This window comes from Hippopotamus amphibius, chromosome 5 (assembly GCF_030028045.1).
Source record: "Hippopotamus amphibius kiboko isolate mHipAmp2 chromosome 5, mHipAmp2.hap2, whole genome shotgun sequence".
In the NCBI taxonomy this organism is placed as follows: domain Eukaryota; kingdom Metazoa; phylum Chordata; class Mammalia; order Artiodactyla; family Hippopotamidae; genus Hippopotamus; species Hippopotamus amphibius.
The window spans coordinates 43,927,209-43,943,412 of NC_080190.1; the positions used below are offsets into that span (position 1 = coordinate 43,927,209).

The following is a 16,204-nucleotide window of genomic DNA, read 5'->3' on the forward strand; positions in this document are numbered from 1 at the left end:
TCCAAATTGGAAAAGAAGAAGTAAAATTGTCACTGTTTGCAGATGACATGCCATTATACATAGAAAATCCTAAAGATGCCACCAGAAAACTACTCAAGCTAATCAATGATTTTGGTAAATTTTCAGGATACAATTATAACACACAATCTCTTGCATTTCTATACACTAACAATGAGAGATCAGAAAGAGAAATTAAGGAAACTCTCCCATTCACCACTGCAACAAAAAGATAAAATACCTAGGAATAAACCTAACTAAGGAGGTAAAAGACCTGTACTCAGAAAACTATAAGACACTAATAAAAGAAATCAAAGACAACACAAACAGATGGAGAGACATACCATGTTCTTGGATTGGAGGAATCAACATTGTGAAAATGACTATGCTACCCAAAGCAATTTACAGATTCAATGCAATCCCCATCAAATTACCAATGGCATTTTTCACAGAAGTAGAACAAGAAATTTTACGATTTGTATGGAAATGCAAAAGACCCCAAATAGCCAAAGCAATCTTGAGAAGGAAAGACAGAGTTGGTGGAATCAGGCTTCCTAACTTCAGGCTGTACTACAAGGCTACAGTGATCAAGACAGTATGGTACTGGCACAAAAACAGAAATATAGATCAATGGAACAGGATAGAAAGCCCAGAGATAGATTATGGTCAACTAAACTATGACAGAGGAGGCAAGGATACACAATGGAAAAAAGACAGCCTCTTCAATAAGTGATGCTGGGAAAATTGGACAGCTACATGGAAAAGAATGAGATTAGAACACTCCTTAACACCATACACAAAAATAAACTCCAAATGGATTAAAGACCTAAATGTAAGGCCAGACACTATAAAACTGCTGGAGGAAAACATAGGAAAAACTCTCTTTGACATAAATCACAGCAAGATCTTTTTTGATCCACCCCCTAGAATAATGGAAATAAAAATAAAAATAAATAAGTGGGACCTAATGAAACTTCAAAGCTTCTGCACAACAAAGGAAACTATAAGCAAGACGAAAAGACAACCCTCAGAATGGGAGAAAATATTTGCAAGTGAATCAACAGACAAAGGATTAATCTCCAAAATACAGAAACAGTTCACCCAGCTCAATATCAAAAAAACAAGCAACCCAGTCAAAAAATGGGCAGAAGACCTAAATAGGCATTTCTCCAAAGAAGACATATGGATGGCCAAGAGGCACATGAAAAGCTGCTCAACATCACTAATTATTAGAGAAATGCACATCAAAACTACAATGAAGTATCACCTCACACCAGTCAGAATGGGCATCATCAGAAAATCTACAAACAGTGAATGCTGGAGAGGGTGTGGAGAAAAGGGAATGCTCTTGCACTGTTGGTGGGAATGTAAATTGATACAGCCACTATGGAGGACAGTATGGAGGTTCCTTGAAAAACTAAAAATAGAGATACCATATGACTCAGCAATCCCACTGCTGGGCATATACCCAGAGAACACCATAATTCAGAAACACACATGCACTCCAATGTTCATTGCAGCACTATTTACAATAGCTAGGACATGGAAGTAACCTAAATGTCCATCAACAGATGAATTGATAAAAAAGATGTGGCACATATATACAATGGAATATTACTCAGCTGTAAAAAGCAAGGAAACTGGGACATTTCTAGAGACATGGATGGACTTGGAGACTGTCTTACAGCGTGAAGTGAGTCAGAAAGAGAAAAACAAATACCGTATATTAACACATATATGTGGACTACAGAAAAATGATACAAATCAACTGGTTTGTAAGGCGGAAATAGAGAAACAGATGTAGAGAACAAACATGGACACCAAGTGGGGAAAGAGGGGAGGGTTGGGGGGGGAATGAATTGGGAGATTGGGATGCCAAATTGTACACTCTAAATATATGCAGTTTATTGTATGTTAACTGTATCTCAATAAAAGTTCAAAAAAAAAAAAAAAGAAAAGAAAGAAAATGATCTGATTATAATACTTAAAATCTGTTATCCAAGGCTTTCTTTGCTGGAGAATGCTCATCATCTCCTTTGTTTTTAATACTTTCACTCTTTTTGACAACAGATTACTAATCGACAAAGAAACTAACTGATCTTCTGTAGAGTTAGTGAGGAAAGGCAGGGTAACTGAAAGGTTAGTGGTGAATGGCGCATAAAAAACCCATTTTATGACCCTTAAAAGGCAGTTGCAAATCACAGTCTGAATTATTTTGCTCTGTTTTAAAATTTTTCTCTCAATGGGAAATCTATTTTATTTTATTTCTAGGCCCTTGGAGGATGTTTTATAGTTACATCACCCTTTTACCACATACCAGGAATAACATTAATAATACTAATTAAAAAGCTTCATTTCTTGGCATTTAAATAAATTAAAAAATTAGAGGCATATAGACACAAGCAACAGTTTATGTTCAGATATATTTTCAAAGGGAAATATATAAAATATGAATCTTTAAAGCCAAGGCAAAATGTGTTTTATAAAGAGATACATAAGGGAAATTAACTTTTGTAGCCTGCAAATGCCAGAAATAAGCTTTTAATCCCCTAAGGCAAACATTTTTGAGATACGGTTCTACCACATAATTGCTGTCGTTTTCTTGGTTACACTTTCCAGTTCCCTGTTGGCTGTTTTTCTGTATAAACTTACTTTTATTTCCAATTATGTTATTATACAGATGAGAATCATATCTAATTAAATAAGAACATGACAATAATTGTCATCCTTTATCTGTATAAACCATAATTTTATTCCCGATGAAAGAGTGCCTCAGTAAAAATAAATGTAGATCTCTAGGTCCATCAATTAACTAGAAATAAAGGCCAATACACTTATTCCTCCCTATTCATTCAGATCTACTTGTTTGCAGATGTTTCATCCTCAGATAAACATTTATTAAGCATCTACTAGTTTAGGCATCTACTATATGCCAGGCACTATGGATATAGAAATAAACAAATTACATCTGTGCCCTCAAGACAAGTGGGTAAAAAAGGTGGATTTCATCAATATAAGTGCCATAACCAAGATATGAATAAAATGTACTGTGGCTGTTTGAAACCTTTTGCCCACTACCTACATACACAGCAGAAGACATTTACATGAGATGCACTTTCAGGTGAATTTTCAGTGCTCAGTCTATAATGTTTCCCCTTTCTATATCATTGGAGAAAACATCTTAATCCAAAAAAATAAAATAGGATAGCACTGAATTATTTCTAATTTATATTCATAATTATATCATGCAAAATAGGTAATAATTCATCCTTTGAATAAATATTTACTGCATGGCTAGTATGTTTGGCATGTGCTGGCATTAGAGTGGCAAACAAGATAGATGGTCACTGATGGAGTTTTTAGTTCAGGGTGGTGACAAGAAAAAAAGAAGATAATTTTAGTTGGTCATAGTGGCTATGAAAGTGATGAGAGAAAGTAAGTTATAGAATAAGAATGTGTGATGGGGGGTGTATATGTATATGTGTGTGCTGGGAGGCTATTGACACTAAGCTGTTAGGAAAGTTTTCTCTGAGGAGGTGATACTTTGAGCTGGGTCCTGTATGAGGAGAGTGAGTTAGCCTTGTAAAAGATCAGATAAAAATGTATTCTCAGTTAACAGAAAATAGTGTACAAAAGCCATGAGACATATTGTTAACTATTTCTTCTCATACATTTCACATTGATAAGGACACACCACTGTATCATAGTATCTTGGCTACAAACTACTGTGCTATTGGTGGGTTGCAAGACCAGGAACTATTAAGGAAGAAGAATTACGAGGAATTACCTACTGACAACTACTAAGGAATGCTTCCTCAGAGAGAAAAAATCTAAAGAATAAGAGAAAGTAATCAAGCTATAAGTAGAAAGGAAAGAGATCAAGGTAAAAGAGAAAATTGGAGAAAATGGGAAAGAGCAAGGCACATTCAGGTAACTGGAAATGATAGGTCAGTAAGGACTGAACCATACATGTAGAAATAGAGAGAGAGCCAAAGGTGAAGCTGGAGAGAAAAGCACCTGTAACAGGAAGACTTAAGTACACCGTTGAGGCATTTGGAGCTTTTTACTATTCTATTTATCTAATGCTAAAACATATAGATACATAAATGTATTTATCAGCATTCATTATATTCTGTACTTAGATTATATTCTATATAAACATTATTATATATTATATGTTGCTATGTTATATATATTATATATAAACTTTAGTAATAATTTGGAACTACTCCAATACTCTACAAAATATAACAAATCATGACATTCCTGGCTTGAGAGTAATTTCAAATTATTAAGTCTGACTCTCAGATGTAGAGGGAAATACAGATCAGTGGTCTTTACATGACTTGGCAACTGAAACCTTTTGGGTTTGTTTTTCTTTCTTATATTGATTATAAGTATTACTTAGAGTTTCAGATCCAAGAAGGCTGAAATGAGTCTTGCTCATCTGTATTTCTCAACAGCTCCCTAGATAATCTTGTCGTACAGCCAGTTTGGAAAGTACTAGAGTCAACTATTCTCCAAAGTTCTAAAAATCCTCGAGGAAGAACATTACTTCTTTACAATTTATACACAGAATACGAAAGAGATTTTGAGATAACTTGCAATTTATTTAAATATAAGTACAGCTAATGATAAAAATAAGATAAATCAAAGATAAAGATATTGACAGATTTCTTTGTTTTCAAAGATAACCATTTACTATCTAATCTTAATTTTTCCATTGTAATAATTCCATTTTATGTGCAAGTAATCAATATCTAATAGTATTATCTAGCAATTTATTAACACAGTCCTTTGTACTTACCACCAAGGGAAATTTAACCCATTTCTACAAGAGTTGGAAATAATTTGAAGTTTTAAACTACATTTAATACTTGAAACTTGAGTGTATAAGATATAGTCATTATATTAATTAAATATGTTCAATACATTAAATTTTAAAAATCAAGTATAAACTGGTCAAAGAGCTATGTGTGCATCTAGTTAATTCTACTTTAAAGTGCATACAGGTATACTTTCATTCGAAAAGTAAACATCAATTTAAAGCTTTTTAAGCTAAATTATGCTATACGATAAGTCTGAAATTCAGTTTCATTTCTTCAGCAATTTCTTAACCAATGCATTGTGTAATGTCCAAGGAAATAATTGTTTCAAATGTATCCTCATATTATATGCATAATTACCTGTATAACACTGTCCCCAGGGTTCATATCTGTATAAACATAGACATCATAGGATATTTCAGGGAAGGTTGGAGTGTTATCGTTTGCATCCATCACCCGAATATTGACAATAACTGGCTCGCTTTCTTGAACACCGTCAAATGCCGTTATCTTTGGGGGCAGAAAAACAAATTTAATAGAGAGGTCATGCAGACATACGCAGTACAGGATCCACTCCTACAATTTAAGAAGTTTCTTATATACAGCATACAGTTTTAAAAGGGTGCTAAAATGTTGATAAAAGTAATAAAACTATAATAGTACCTATTATCAAAGTGTTTTAATGTGCTAAGAAGCAATTATGGAGGACTCTGCTTTGTTTTTAATGTATTGAATTCCAAGCACGTTTTAAATAAGCCAGTATGTAAAATGTCTTAGAGGCTTGAAATGGGCCAATAACATTGCTAATTCTTAGGCATTAACTACTATTTAACCTTTAAAAAATTAACAGGAAAATACTCTCCACTTATATGTATTTTGTATACAGTGCAAGAGTTGCTTTTACAGCAAACATGCTATATCAATCAAGAAAGTAAGTGCCCTAAACATGTAATATCATTTTCCAGTAATTCACAAAATCACAATTTTAAAAGGACCCATTGGCATTCATTGAATGATATCTTAATTACATTAACTTTTAAAGACGGTCTCACAAAAAATCAGTGCTATAACACTACCATCCTTGTTCTGAATGAGCTCTGAAATCCACTCTGTATCTAAGTTTTAACTGCGGACTTTAAGTTTTCCAGAAGCTCTAAGTCTGCTGCATAAGTTTCTCCAGAAAAAGAAAAACAAACAAACAACAAACTTGTACATAAGTTCCATTATTTGTACTTTTCTATCAGCTCATTTTTCTCCTATATTTGAATAAAATCTAGCTCAGAAATTTGGATAATGTATAGAACTTCCTTTTAACCTATATTCAGCTGTCAAACGTTCTCTCTCTCTCTCTCTCTCTCTCTCTCTCGGTTAACCTAGCGTACAGATTCTTGTTTTAGAGGCCTGTCTTGTGTATTACAAGAGGTTTATCAGCATCTTCAGTGTCTACCCACCAGATGCCAATATCACCTCTTCTTAAGAGTAACAATCAAAATGTCTCCAGAAATTGCAAAATGGACCTGGGGAAGGGCAGGATGGGAGTGGTGGGTGCACAGATCATCCCTAGTGAGAATCACTGGCCAAACCCTAAGACAAAATTAAAAATGCAATAAAAATAAATAAATAAATGTTAGAAAATAATTTTTTACTTTGTTGATTCTGCTTTATAGTATCTCAATTTAAGTCAATCATGAGTATATGGTGAAGAGTGAGACTCCCATTTTCTTGTTTGCATCTCAAAATTCATCTTTCTTCTGTTGAAAAGAATGGTAATAAAACTGCACAAACTTACAAACAGAAAAAAGAGAAATACATATGAAGAATTTTTTATTATTTATACTCTCTATGTTATTACTTGAAAATATTTCATTTTTCCTTTCAAATCATTGACCTTTTCAGTTTTAAACAAACTTCTCTTTCTCTTGCATACATATATATTTACATACACATATATATGAAATCTCTTTACCGAAAAGGTATAAGTTTGCTGTTCTTCCCGGTCCACTGGTTGAAGTAAGGTGAGGTAGCGAGTGATTCCAGTTTGCGTGACTGTGAATACTGAAGTGTAATCATTCAGAAAAAGGTGAAGCTCTGGGTCTTTCATCTTAAAAAAAAAATGCCATTATTTATAATATTAGTAAACAATGCAGCTATTAGTTAATTATCTGGAAATTAATTTTTCAAATTTATTACAAATATATATAACTGTTTTAAGAATTTCTAAAGAAAAGAGAGATTTAACTAGAAATTTACTCATAATTGAGCAAAGCTATCAAAGACAATTACTCATTTTGTGGAAAATAAAATACTTAAATAAGCACTAGTATAATTAATGTGAATAAAAGGAAAAATAGTAGGAAGAAGAAGATAGAAAACAGTCCAATTGAATACATTCTTATTGATTATTTAATATCAGTATTTTCCAGAACTTCATTGGGCTCAAAAAATAAATAAATGCAAGAAAAGGAAATTGGAGCCCAGAATCTTAGCTGTAGAATTTTACGATTACTTCATTTGTAGTAATAAACTGCACATGTGCATATTACTATCCTGTTCTCATGTTTAATGTAAAATAGAAATGAATTTGGTTATGTATAATTCATTACCTATATATACTGTGCTTGTTCTTTCTTATTTTAATATTGTAAATATTCTCCAAGGGGAAACAATATTTATTTTAATTAAAACATTTCAAATGATTAGATTCAAAATATATGAATTGACACATGTCTGATAAAAGAGTTTAGAAAAAAAATGATATATACATAAAAAGGAAGTGATTGCAAGACTTCAAAACACAGGTAATTAATCAGGCATTGAAAATCTTTCACAATCTTATTGCTACCTCTAAAAGATAAGGTATTAATCTCTGCAATTCAGAGAAAGAACAAAGACATAAAATGGGAAGGCTTGGATTGGTGTCTGCATAGTGGAATAGCAAGGAAGGTACAGCAAAAAAAGAGGAAATATTGAAAGAGAGTGGACTACCAGGAAGGCTATGAAAAAACAGGAACAGGGATTATACAGGGAGGTAAGGTGTTTTATAGATTACAGCAACTTTTAAAATATTATGGTGTGAAATGTGATTTAATATCACAGATTACTTTTCTAAGTCTAATATCAAAGGCTGAGGGCAGAGTAGAGAGTCCAGAATTGTTAAACACATTGCTGATTAAAGAAAAAAAATAGAACTCATATTTAAAAAATTTCTATGTAGAAGAGAGAAAGTTGAAATGTACACTACTATATTAATAGGCGGGCATGATTTGATCCACAAGATACTTCACATCTGCCTAAAGTTTCAATATGTGTATACTTCAAATAACCTTGGAATGAATGGTTTCATTTGAACCTGACATAAGTTCTATACTTGCAATATCTCATTAGGAGATATTACTTATCTATATCATGGCAGCTTCCTTGTCCAAGATTTTAGATCCATGCTATAAGGTCAATGTGCTACATTTATCTTGGAACACTAAAAAAAAAAAAATTAATACTATAGATAATAATTTCCATTGGTCCATTTACTATAAAATAATCAAAGCTGTTAAGAGTTGTAAAAAAAAAAATCAAGAGGAGACTTCACACTAATATTTTCCAATGGGCTTCAGCTGTTTTCATTTCAGTGTCATAAACCCAGTTGCTCAGCATGGCTAAGAAGCGGGGTATTTTGGTACCTCAAATATGTTAGTTAATAAAAAGTTAAATTATTTTAAAAAGTAAATTATAAAATACACATTAAAACATTTTTAAACCACATTTTTGGGATTCTTATTTTGTTATACGAGGGTGAGTCAAAAATTATCCACACTCTGGCTGTAGAATTTAACTAACTTTTAGAAAAGACAAATACATCAATTTTCAACATAATCTCCTTGCTTTTCAATACACTTTGGCCATCTGTCAACAAGCTTTCATATTCTCTCATTAAAAAATGTTTTAGGATGAGCTGCAAGCCATGAATGCACTGCTGTCTTCACTTCTTCATCAGAAGTGAATCTTTGTCCTCATAGGGCTGCTTTCAGGTGACCAAAGAGGTGAAGGTCCAATGGAACAAGATCAGGACTATAGGGAGGATGCTTTAACATGTCAAAATGAAGTTTCTGCAGAATATCAACAGCGTGGGCAGAAGTGTGCAGACGTGCATTGTCATGAAAGATCACAATGCACTTGGATAGCAGTCCTCTGCGTTTAATCCAAAATTTAGGTTTCAACTTTTCAAAACCTAAGTCTGTCATGGATTATTTCATAGGCAGAGCCATAGCTGATTTGCAAACAATATGCCACATAATCCACTGTCAATCGTCTATTAGACAAAATCATTTCACGTGTACGCTCAATATTGTCATCAGCTGTGGATGTGGACAGGCATCTGGCTCTCTCTTGATGGCTAACGCTTGTGCAACCTTCCTTGAACTTCTCTATCCATTCATACACATCTTCGTGATAAAACACTTTCCATATACTGTGCACAAAGTCTTCAATAAATAAGAGCACCAGGTACACCCTCAGACCACAAAAACAAATCACTGCACACTGCTCTTCTTTTGTGCAAATCACAAGTGGGGCATCTATTTTTGCTCACACCGCAGTTACAAATGAACTGATGTAACACATTCACACCTGCACAGCAGTGACTGGGGAGACAATAGCCTTGAACAGGAAGTGCTGATAAGACAGTGCAGCCAACAGAAGTTTTAATATAACCAGAGTGCGGATAATTTTTGACTCACCCTCATACTTTGGAGTCAATTGTAATCAGATTCAATTACTTTCTTGTTTCTCTTTTTTATTTTTTTATTTTTTATTTTTTATTTTTTTAAAGCTATTATGAATATTTTATTTTTTTCTCATTTTATTTATTTATTTATTTATTTATTTTCTTGTACACCAAGTTCAACCATCTGCATTCACACACATATCCCCGCACTCCCTCCCTCCCTCTGTTTCTCTTTTTTAAAATAAATAACTTTTAATTTTAGAATAGTTTTAGATTTACAGACAAGTTGTGTTGATAGTTTAGAGTTTCCAAATTTTAAATGATCACAAATGTTAGCATGCAGTTTCAGTTAATAAAAAAAAAACTAAACATGAGTGTCTACCCTTTTTTAGTGTTTATCCTTGATTTTATCTATTAAGGTAAAATAACTAGGCTTTTAAATTCATATTTTTTTTCTGTTCCCTGAGTATACCAACAATGGTGCCAACAAACACCATTCTGGTGTTCTACTCATGTATTTACACTACTAGTAATCCAAGCTGAGCAAGTTTTGCTGTGTGATTTCTGTGACAAATATTTACTTATTTCCTTTTGTTCAAATACTTCAGTCATTCTCTACTTCCTTTATAACTAAGCCTCTCTCAACTTCTCTTCTTCCTGTAGCTGCTGTTAGTAAAATTGTTAGATATATTCATTCATATACTCACCACGCTTTAAGCATTTTTTTGAAATGTAGGTACTGAGATAGTGCAATATTGTAATGAGTGTTGGGTTGTAAACCAATGTATATATACATGACTGCAGTATGATTGCATCACAAACCACAGTATTTCACCAATTTCCAAAAGCAGCAATATTTTCATTGTCAAGTGCTTCTTATTTGAAGATGATATACACATCAGTACTTCATAAACAGGCTCTCTCAAATTTGATAACCAGAAATACTAAAGACCTTTTGATAACTTAATTGTCTCCATTTCAAGTCCTTTTATAACAACTAGCTAGGGACTAAAATAACATTTCCCAGAACTGCAGGCTATTTTATGTAAAAAAATAACAATGCATAATGTTAGCATTGTACATGGCATATTATAGCTTATATCAATCTGCCTTGCACAGTTAATTTCTGATTAAAATATAACTTTTGAAGTTTATTAATATGTAATAGAGTAAGCTTTTAAAATCTATATATGTATATAGCATGCATAGGTGCTATTGGTAAGTGTCTGGGTATTTAAGTATAAGAATTTAAGAAGGCAGATTTGGAAATGTTCAGCCAGTTATCAAAGTTTAATACCTTAAACTCATTTGTAAGGATAATACTAGTTTCAGGTGTGGTGTACTTTGAGTTTAAATGGAAGATAACACTCTGGCTAATTATACTGATAGGAACAGTATATTTTATGTAGTCCTCGTGTCTATAAATTTATTTAAAATAAATATTAGTTTTCTAAATCAAAATATACACAGAGGGCTGATTAATATAACAATCTTTTTCTCCCAACATAAGGTAATATTATTTTACTCTAAAGTATACATTCAGTATACACCAAAAGCACAATATATTACTTTGTTAATTTGTGTATCATTTTCTGGAAGGGTAAAACAAATTCTGATATTTATTCACAGCACAAATAAAATGAACACAAAAGTAAACACATATACAAACACAAAGGTAAACTAACACATGAATGTAAAATTTAAAGATCCCAACATATAGAAGAAACGTGTTCAAATATGGCAGTCTATTAGATTTAATACCAATTTTGGGTTTCCAATGAGACTCAAAAGATATCACACATACACACACACACAAGATTATATGCATCCTCATATATATGCACACACAGTACAGAAATGTACATTTGTATACATACATACATATGCATACTTATATGCATACATATAAATTACAAAGCACAAAAAGAAATGACAAAAAATTGATCTCATCTGCCAATTTGAATTAGTTGACAGTAGTTCCCAGAAGTACCTTGTTCAAAAGGGGTCGACCCTAAGATTAGAAATTTGCTGGAAGAATGTGATGATCAATTATTAATGTTTCATGGACTAAAAAAATTAATAATTAAATAATCATTGTTGAAGTTCACATGCAGTTTGGAATCGCCACAATTTTATACTACTATAACTAATAATATGAAGTAGATACATTTAAATTACATATATATTTTAACAGTTTTAGGTCTTTATAAGTGATAATGAAGTAATTGCCTATATTTTTTTTAGTAGACAGGAAAAAGAACAAGGAAATGCACCACAGCAATTAACAAAAAAGCAAACACAAAATTAACACCTAGTACCTACAGGAACTCCACCAGGTGGAACCTATATGCAAATTAAACATTAAATTAAAAAATATAAATATAAATGACCACAAATATATACATGGCATACAAGTGTACACTAGTAAAAAACCAACAAACCACCAAACAAAAAACATTTTCCAGTTCATTTAAACTAACAACTTTTTTGAAGATGTATTTTTTCTTATTTTGACACATCATAACATATATATGATAGTATAACAGTATTTATAAAGCATATAAGTACATTATACCTTTAAGAGTATATTGCATTAAATTTCAAGGAAACCTTTATTTTGAAACAATAGCACTAATAGGGATGCAAACTGACTTGGAACTATAAATGGATCATTGCCTTTCTGCAAGCCAAATGCATAACTTCTGTTGATTATTATTCCATTATTTTATTCTATAACTAGAATTCAATAAGCAACTTTTAGTGGTTCTGCCACTGAAAACCTGGTGGTTTCAGACATGCCTCTTGCACATTACCTGCTCTACGTATAATCTGGACTATTATGAAACTATGAAGTAAGAATGGTTGAAAAAATTATAAATGTGTATTCATATATACATTAAATATTCATGTATCAACATATGTTGATATTTATATATCTATAGGACAGAACATTAGAACAAATATTTTGTCTACTTTTTTTTCAGTTTTCCTGCAACCCTTAAGATTACTTCTGACTCAAAATCTACACTGCTAATAACACCACAAATCACCAGTTTCTGCTACTATTTCCTAAAACTTTGTCTTACTTTCTATTGAATTGAAGGAAGAAAAAAATTTAATTTTTGGACAAAGAGATCCAAGTCTGTCCCCTTCTTGGCACTGCCCTGTGGCACAGCTGTGCTCCAGGAAACCACCGCCTGCAATGACTACTTCTCTTTTCATGCCTGATGCTTTACCTCCATTTTTATTGGTAATACCTACATGAAGTGATGTCTTTATCTTTATTCTTAAATCCTTTATTCCTACACTGATTAATTTCACTTGACATTCAAAAACTACTAGAATTTTCCATGTAGTAAAATTCTTGCCTGCAAACTAAAAGAGGCTTTAAGCTTTCTTTTAATACAGATCTTAAAATAACCTAGCAATGAACATATTTTACTTTTGAAAAATAAAGAGCACTTGGTCTGAAAAAGAAAAATAGGATTCAGAAGGACATAATTTCATCTTCAAACATAATCAAGGACTAATCTAAAGAGTTATTCTGTATACTGGCAAATAGAAGATATAAAGAATAATGGTTGAGTTACAAGAATGCTATTTTCAATGTGAGGAAGAGCTTTCTAGTAATTAGTTGTCCAACCATGGAATGGGCCATATTGTGAAACCGTCAATTCAATACGATTAGAATTGCTGATACATATGCCAGATATTCTCATTCCTTTACTCATGCCTGAACTTACTAGTTCATTAAACAATTACTAGAACAAACTAAGTTCTGGGAATCGTGTGAGATCTTCAAGATACAAAAGTTATTAAGACCTAGGACCTACCCTCAAGAGATTTAAATTCAATGAGGGAGAAAGACACATTCAATGATGTAAATATAACTTGAGAGAAATTTGCCAAAAAGAGATATGCAACTCAAGGGAAAGAATGCATAATCTAGGAAAGATTCTTAAATGAGGGGGTGCCTGAGCTGAATTCCAAACACTGCACATAAGTTATCCAAGCCAGCTTGTGTAATGGAAGAGGAAAGATTTCAAAAAAGAAATGTAACAAGCAAAGGTAATTAGATAAATAGTAGTTTGGTGTAATGCATGAAACCAAGTAGTTGCTAAATGCGATAGGTAAAGCAGGAAGTTTCAGAAAATAAGGGTACATAAGTGTTCATGTATCAAGTAACAGAAAACCATGGACATGAGGTTGAAATTTCTTCTGCAGCAAGTCATGAAAGTACTAGGCAGAAGTGTGATATAGTCAGATTTGAGGTTTGAATAAATCACTCGAGTGGCTGAGAGCAAGATGGATTTCAGTAAGGAAAAAAATGGAAGCAAGAAGATTAGGATGCAATTTTAATAAAAGACAAATAGGTTATAAGAGTGGAGAGAAAAAAAAAGAGTCAAGAAATATTCAGAGGACAAAACAGGAAGCTTTTGAAGATTTCTTAATTGTCTCAAGTAAACAAAAATCAAGGATGACTGCTAGGTTTCAAGATTGAGTGGCAAAATGAAATGTAACATCAATTTCTGAAGAACAGATTTTAATAGAACATTTCACATAGTACAGAAAGTTGGATTAAACTATGTTTAATAGTCTATGGGTTTATTTAAAGTATAAATATATTGAAGTTATATATATTTTAGAAAATTTTGTCACTAGGGATTAGATATACTTGTTCAGTTTCTAGGCACCTAATGACACTCACTACAGATGAATTTACAAAGAGAATGGACCTAAACAATAAAAAAATGGCCAGATAGACATTCTTTAATTACTTGACATTTCTATAAAACATCAATTATGCCACTCTCCATGTACATGGCTTTATCTAAGGGAAATTTTCTCTCCCTCCCCATCCCCACCAGCCTCAAGTGACAGAGCTGACCAAGGTAGCAGTGATTGCTACCATATATCTTTTTGGGTCATCTCATCAGTGTTTGAACAAAAGACAGCAACTGGTAAATATAAGGCTCATAGTGTTATACAGCTATCACATGGTAGAACCAACAGTCAAGCCCATGTCTATCTAACTCCAAAGCACAAACTTTTAAGAACCACAATGTGCTCTCCCACACCTTGGAAACATTCAGAGTATTTAATAGGCTAACTGAATTGGAAATCTCCAAGAGCAGAATGCTAAATAGTGTTTTCCAAAGGTTTCAGACCCAGAAGCTCTCTCCACCCTAACTCAGGAATACCTTGAAGTACCACTATCCTTTACAAAGTCCCTTAGAACAAAATTTTAACGTTTGTAATTTTAAAGTGAATGACAAGACAGAAAAGTAAGAATGTATGAAAGCAAGCATAGGGCTTAGTACATAACCACTAAATATAAATGCACTAAGACAGTATAAGTACAAAAATTTTGCTATTATGGAAAAACTAAAACTACATTTTTTTTTTTAGGTCTTAGCTTGTGCCAACCATTGTTTCCATGAAGGTGTGGTTTAAACTATTATAAATTTCCAAGTTGACTAGTCACTGCTTAAAATATAATTATGCATTAAAATTTAAAAAATGAAATAAAAGCCACACCAAAATTTGTTGGACATCACCAGGCCTACAAAATAGATTAGCTTAGCTTAGATAAAACTTCTTAAGGTGGTTCTGTGAATTTTCTGGTGAGTATTCGCTAAATAACCTGTTACTCACGAAACATATTAAACTTTAGGAGATCCCTAAACCCTCTGTGATCTGGGATGTGAAACTGTGTATGTATATGCACTTTTCTAGAAGAAAGTCTATATAGCATTAACAGCTGTTATCATAGACTACAGTCAGACCGTATAAAATAGAAAAGGGCTGTCTAGACTAGTGATTAAAATCAGTGACTTTATTTCCCATAGACCTTGGCTCAAAGTCTAACTCCATCATTTACTAATTCTGTGATCAGAGTAAGGCATTTAAAATTGATTCAATTTCCCCTTCTGAAATATGCAAAATTGCATCTATTATGTTAGCTGTGAGATTTATGGGAATTAATGCAAGATAAAGCATTTACTATATTGTGTGGTAGGTATTAAGAACTCAATGTGAATTAGCTATTACTAAAACATGTGATAAAAGAAAACGGGAGAGACTAAGAAGGACAAAAAAGGTAAGATGAGGAAAAAAAAAAGCAGAGAAAGATGTAAAGAGTAAAATAAAACACCTGGTGAGAATAAGTGGAGTGCACACAGAGTTGTCACAGCCTCTGCTAAGGGTTACAAATTTTTTCCAGAAAGAGGAAAAAAAAATCTAGAAGTGCTTTTAGAATTTACTAAACTGATGAGAAAGCTCCATGTACTGAGATTTTGGGGGACATTCTAGAGCTGTGCTGTCTAATTAGAGACATGTGATTATTCACATTTAAAATAATTCAAATTAAACAAAACGATAAGCTTATGTTTTCAGTCTGGTTACATTTCAAGTGCTCCATGGTCACACAGGGTTAGTGGCTACCGTGTTGGACAGCATAGCTACGGAATATGTCCACAATCACAGAGTTTTATCAGACACTATTGAAATGAGAGAAATTGCTGGGTCAGGACTTTTTAAGTTGCAAGTGACAGAAATCAGACTCAACGTATGTTTAAAAAAAAGATACTTTGGGAAATACTGTGGTAGATCAGAGAGTAAAAAGAAAATCATTAGGGATTAGTATAGCTCTGGGGATATT

The 16,204-nt window shown here is 32.6% G+C and overlaps 1 protein-coding gene across 17 annotated transcripts in view; it reads right to left on the reverse strand.

Moving 5' to 3' along the window:
* The window catches only part of PCDH15 (protocadherin related 15), a 764,244-nt gene that overhangs the window by 298,224 nt on the left and 449,816 nt on the right, over positions 1–16,204 (reverse strand). For 15 of the 17 annotated variants that reach the window (XM_057735541.1, XM_057735540.1, XM_057735538.1 and 12 more), the window contains 2 exons: positions 6,790–6,924; positions 5,184–5,333 (listed from right to left, as the gene is read on the reverse strand). In XM_057735541.1, coding sequence (XP_057591524.1) covers positions 5,184–5,333; positions 6,790–6,924 — 285 coding nt within the window. Of the gene's footprint in view, positions 1–5,183; positions 5,334–6,789; positions 6,925–11,865; positions 11,887–16,204 lie in introns of all 17 variants that reach the window. The other 2 variants (XM_057735536.1, XM_057735537.1) reach the window with 1 other exon arrangement.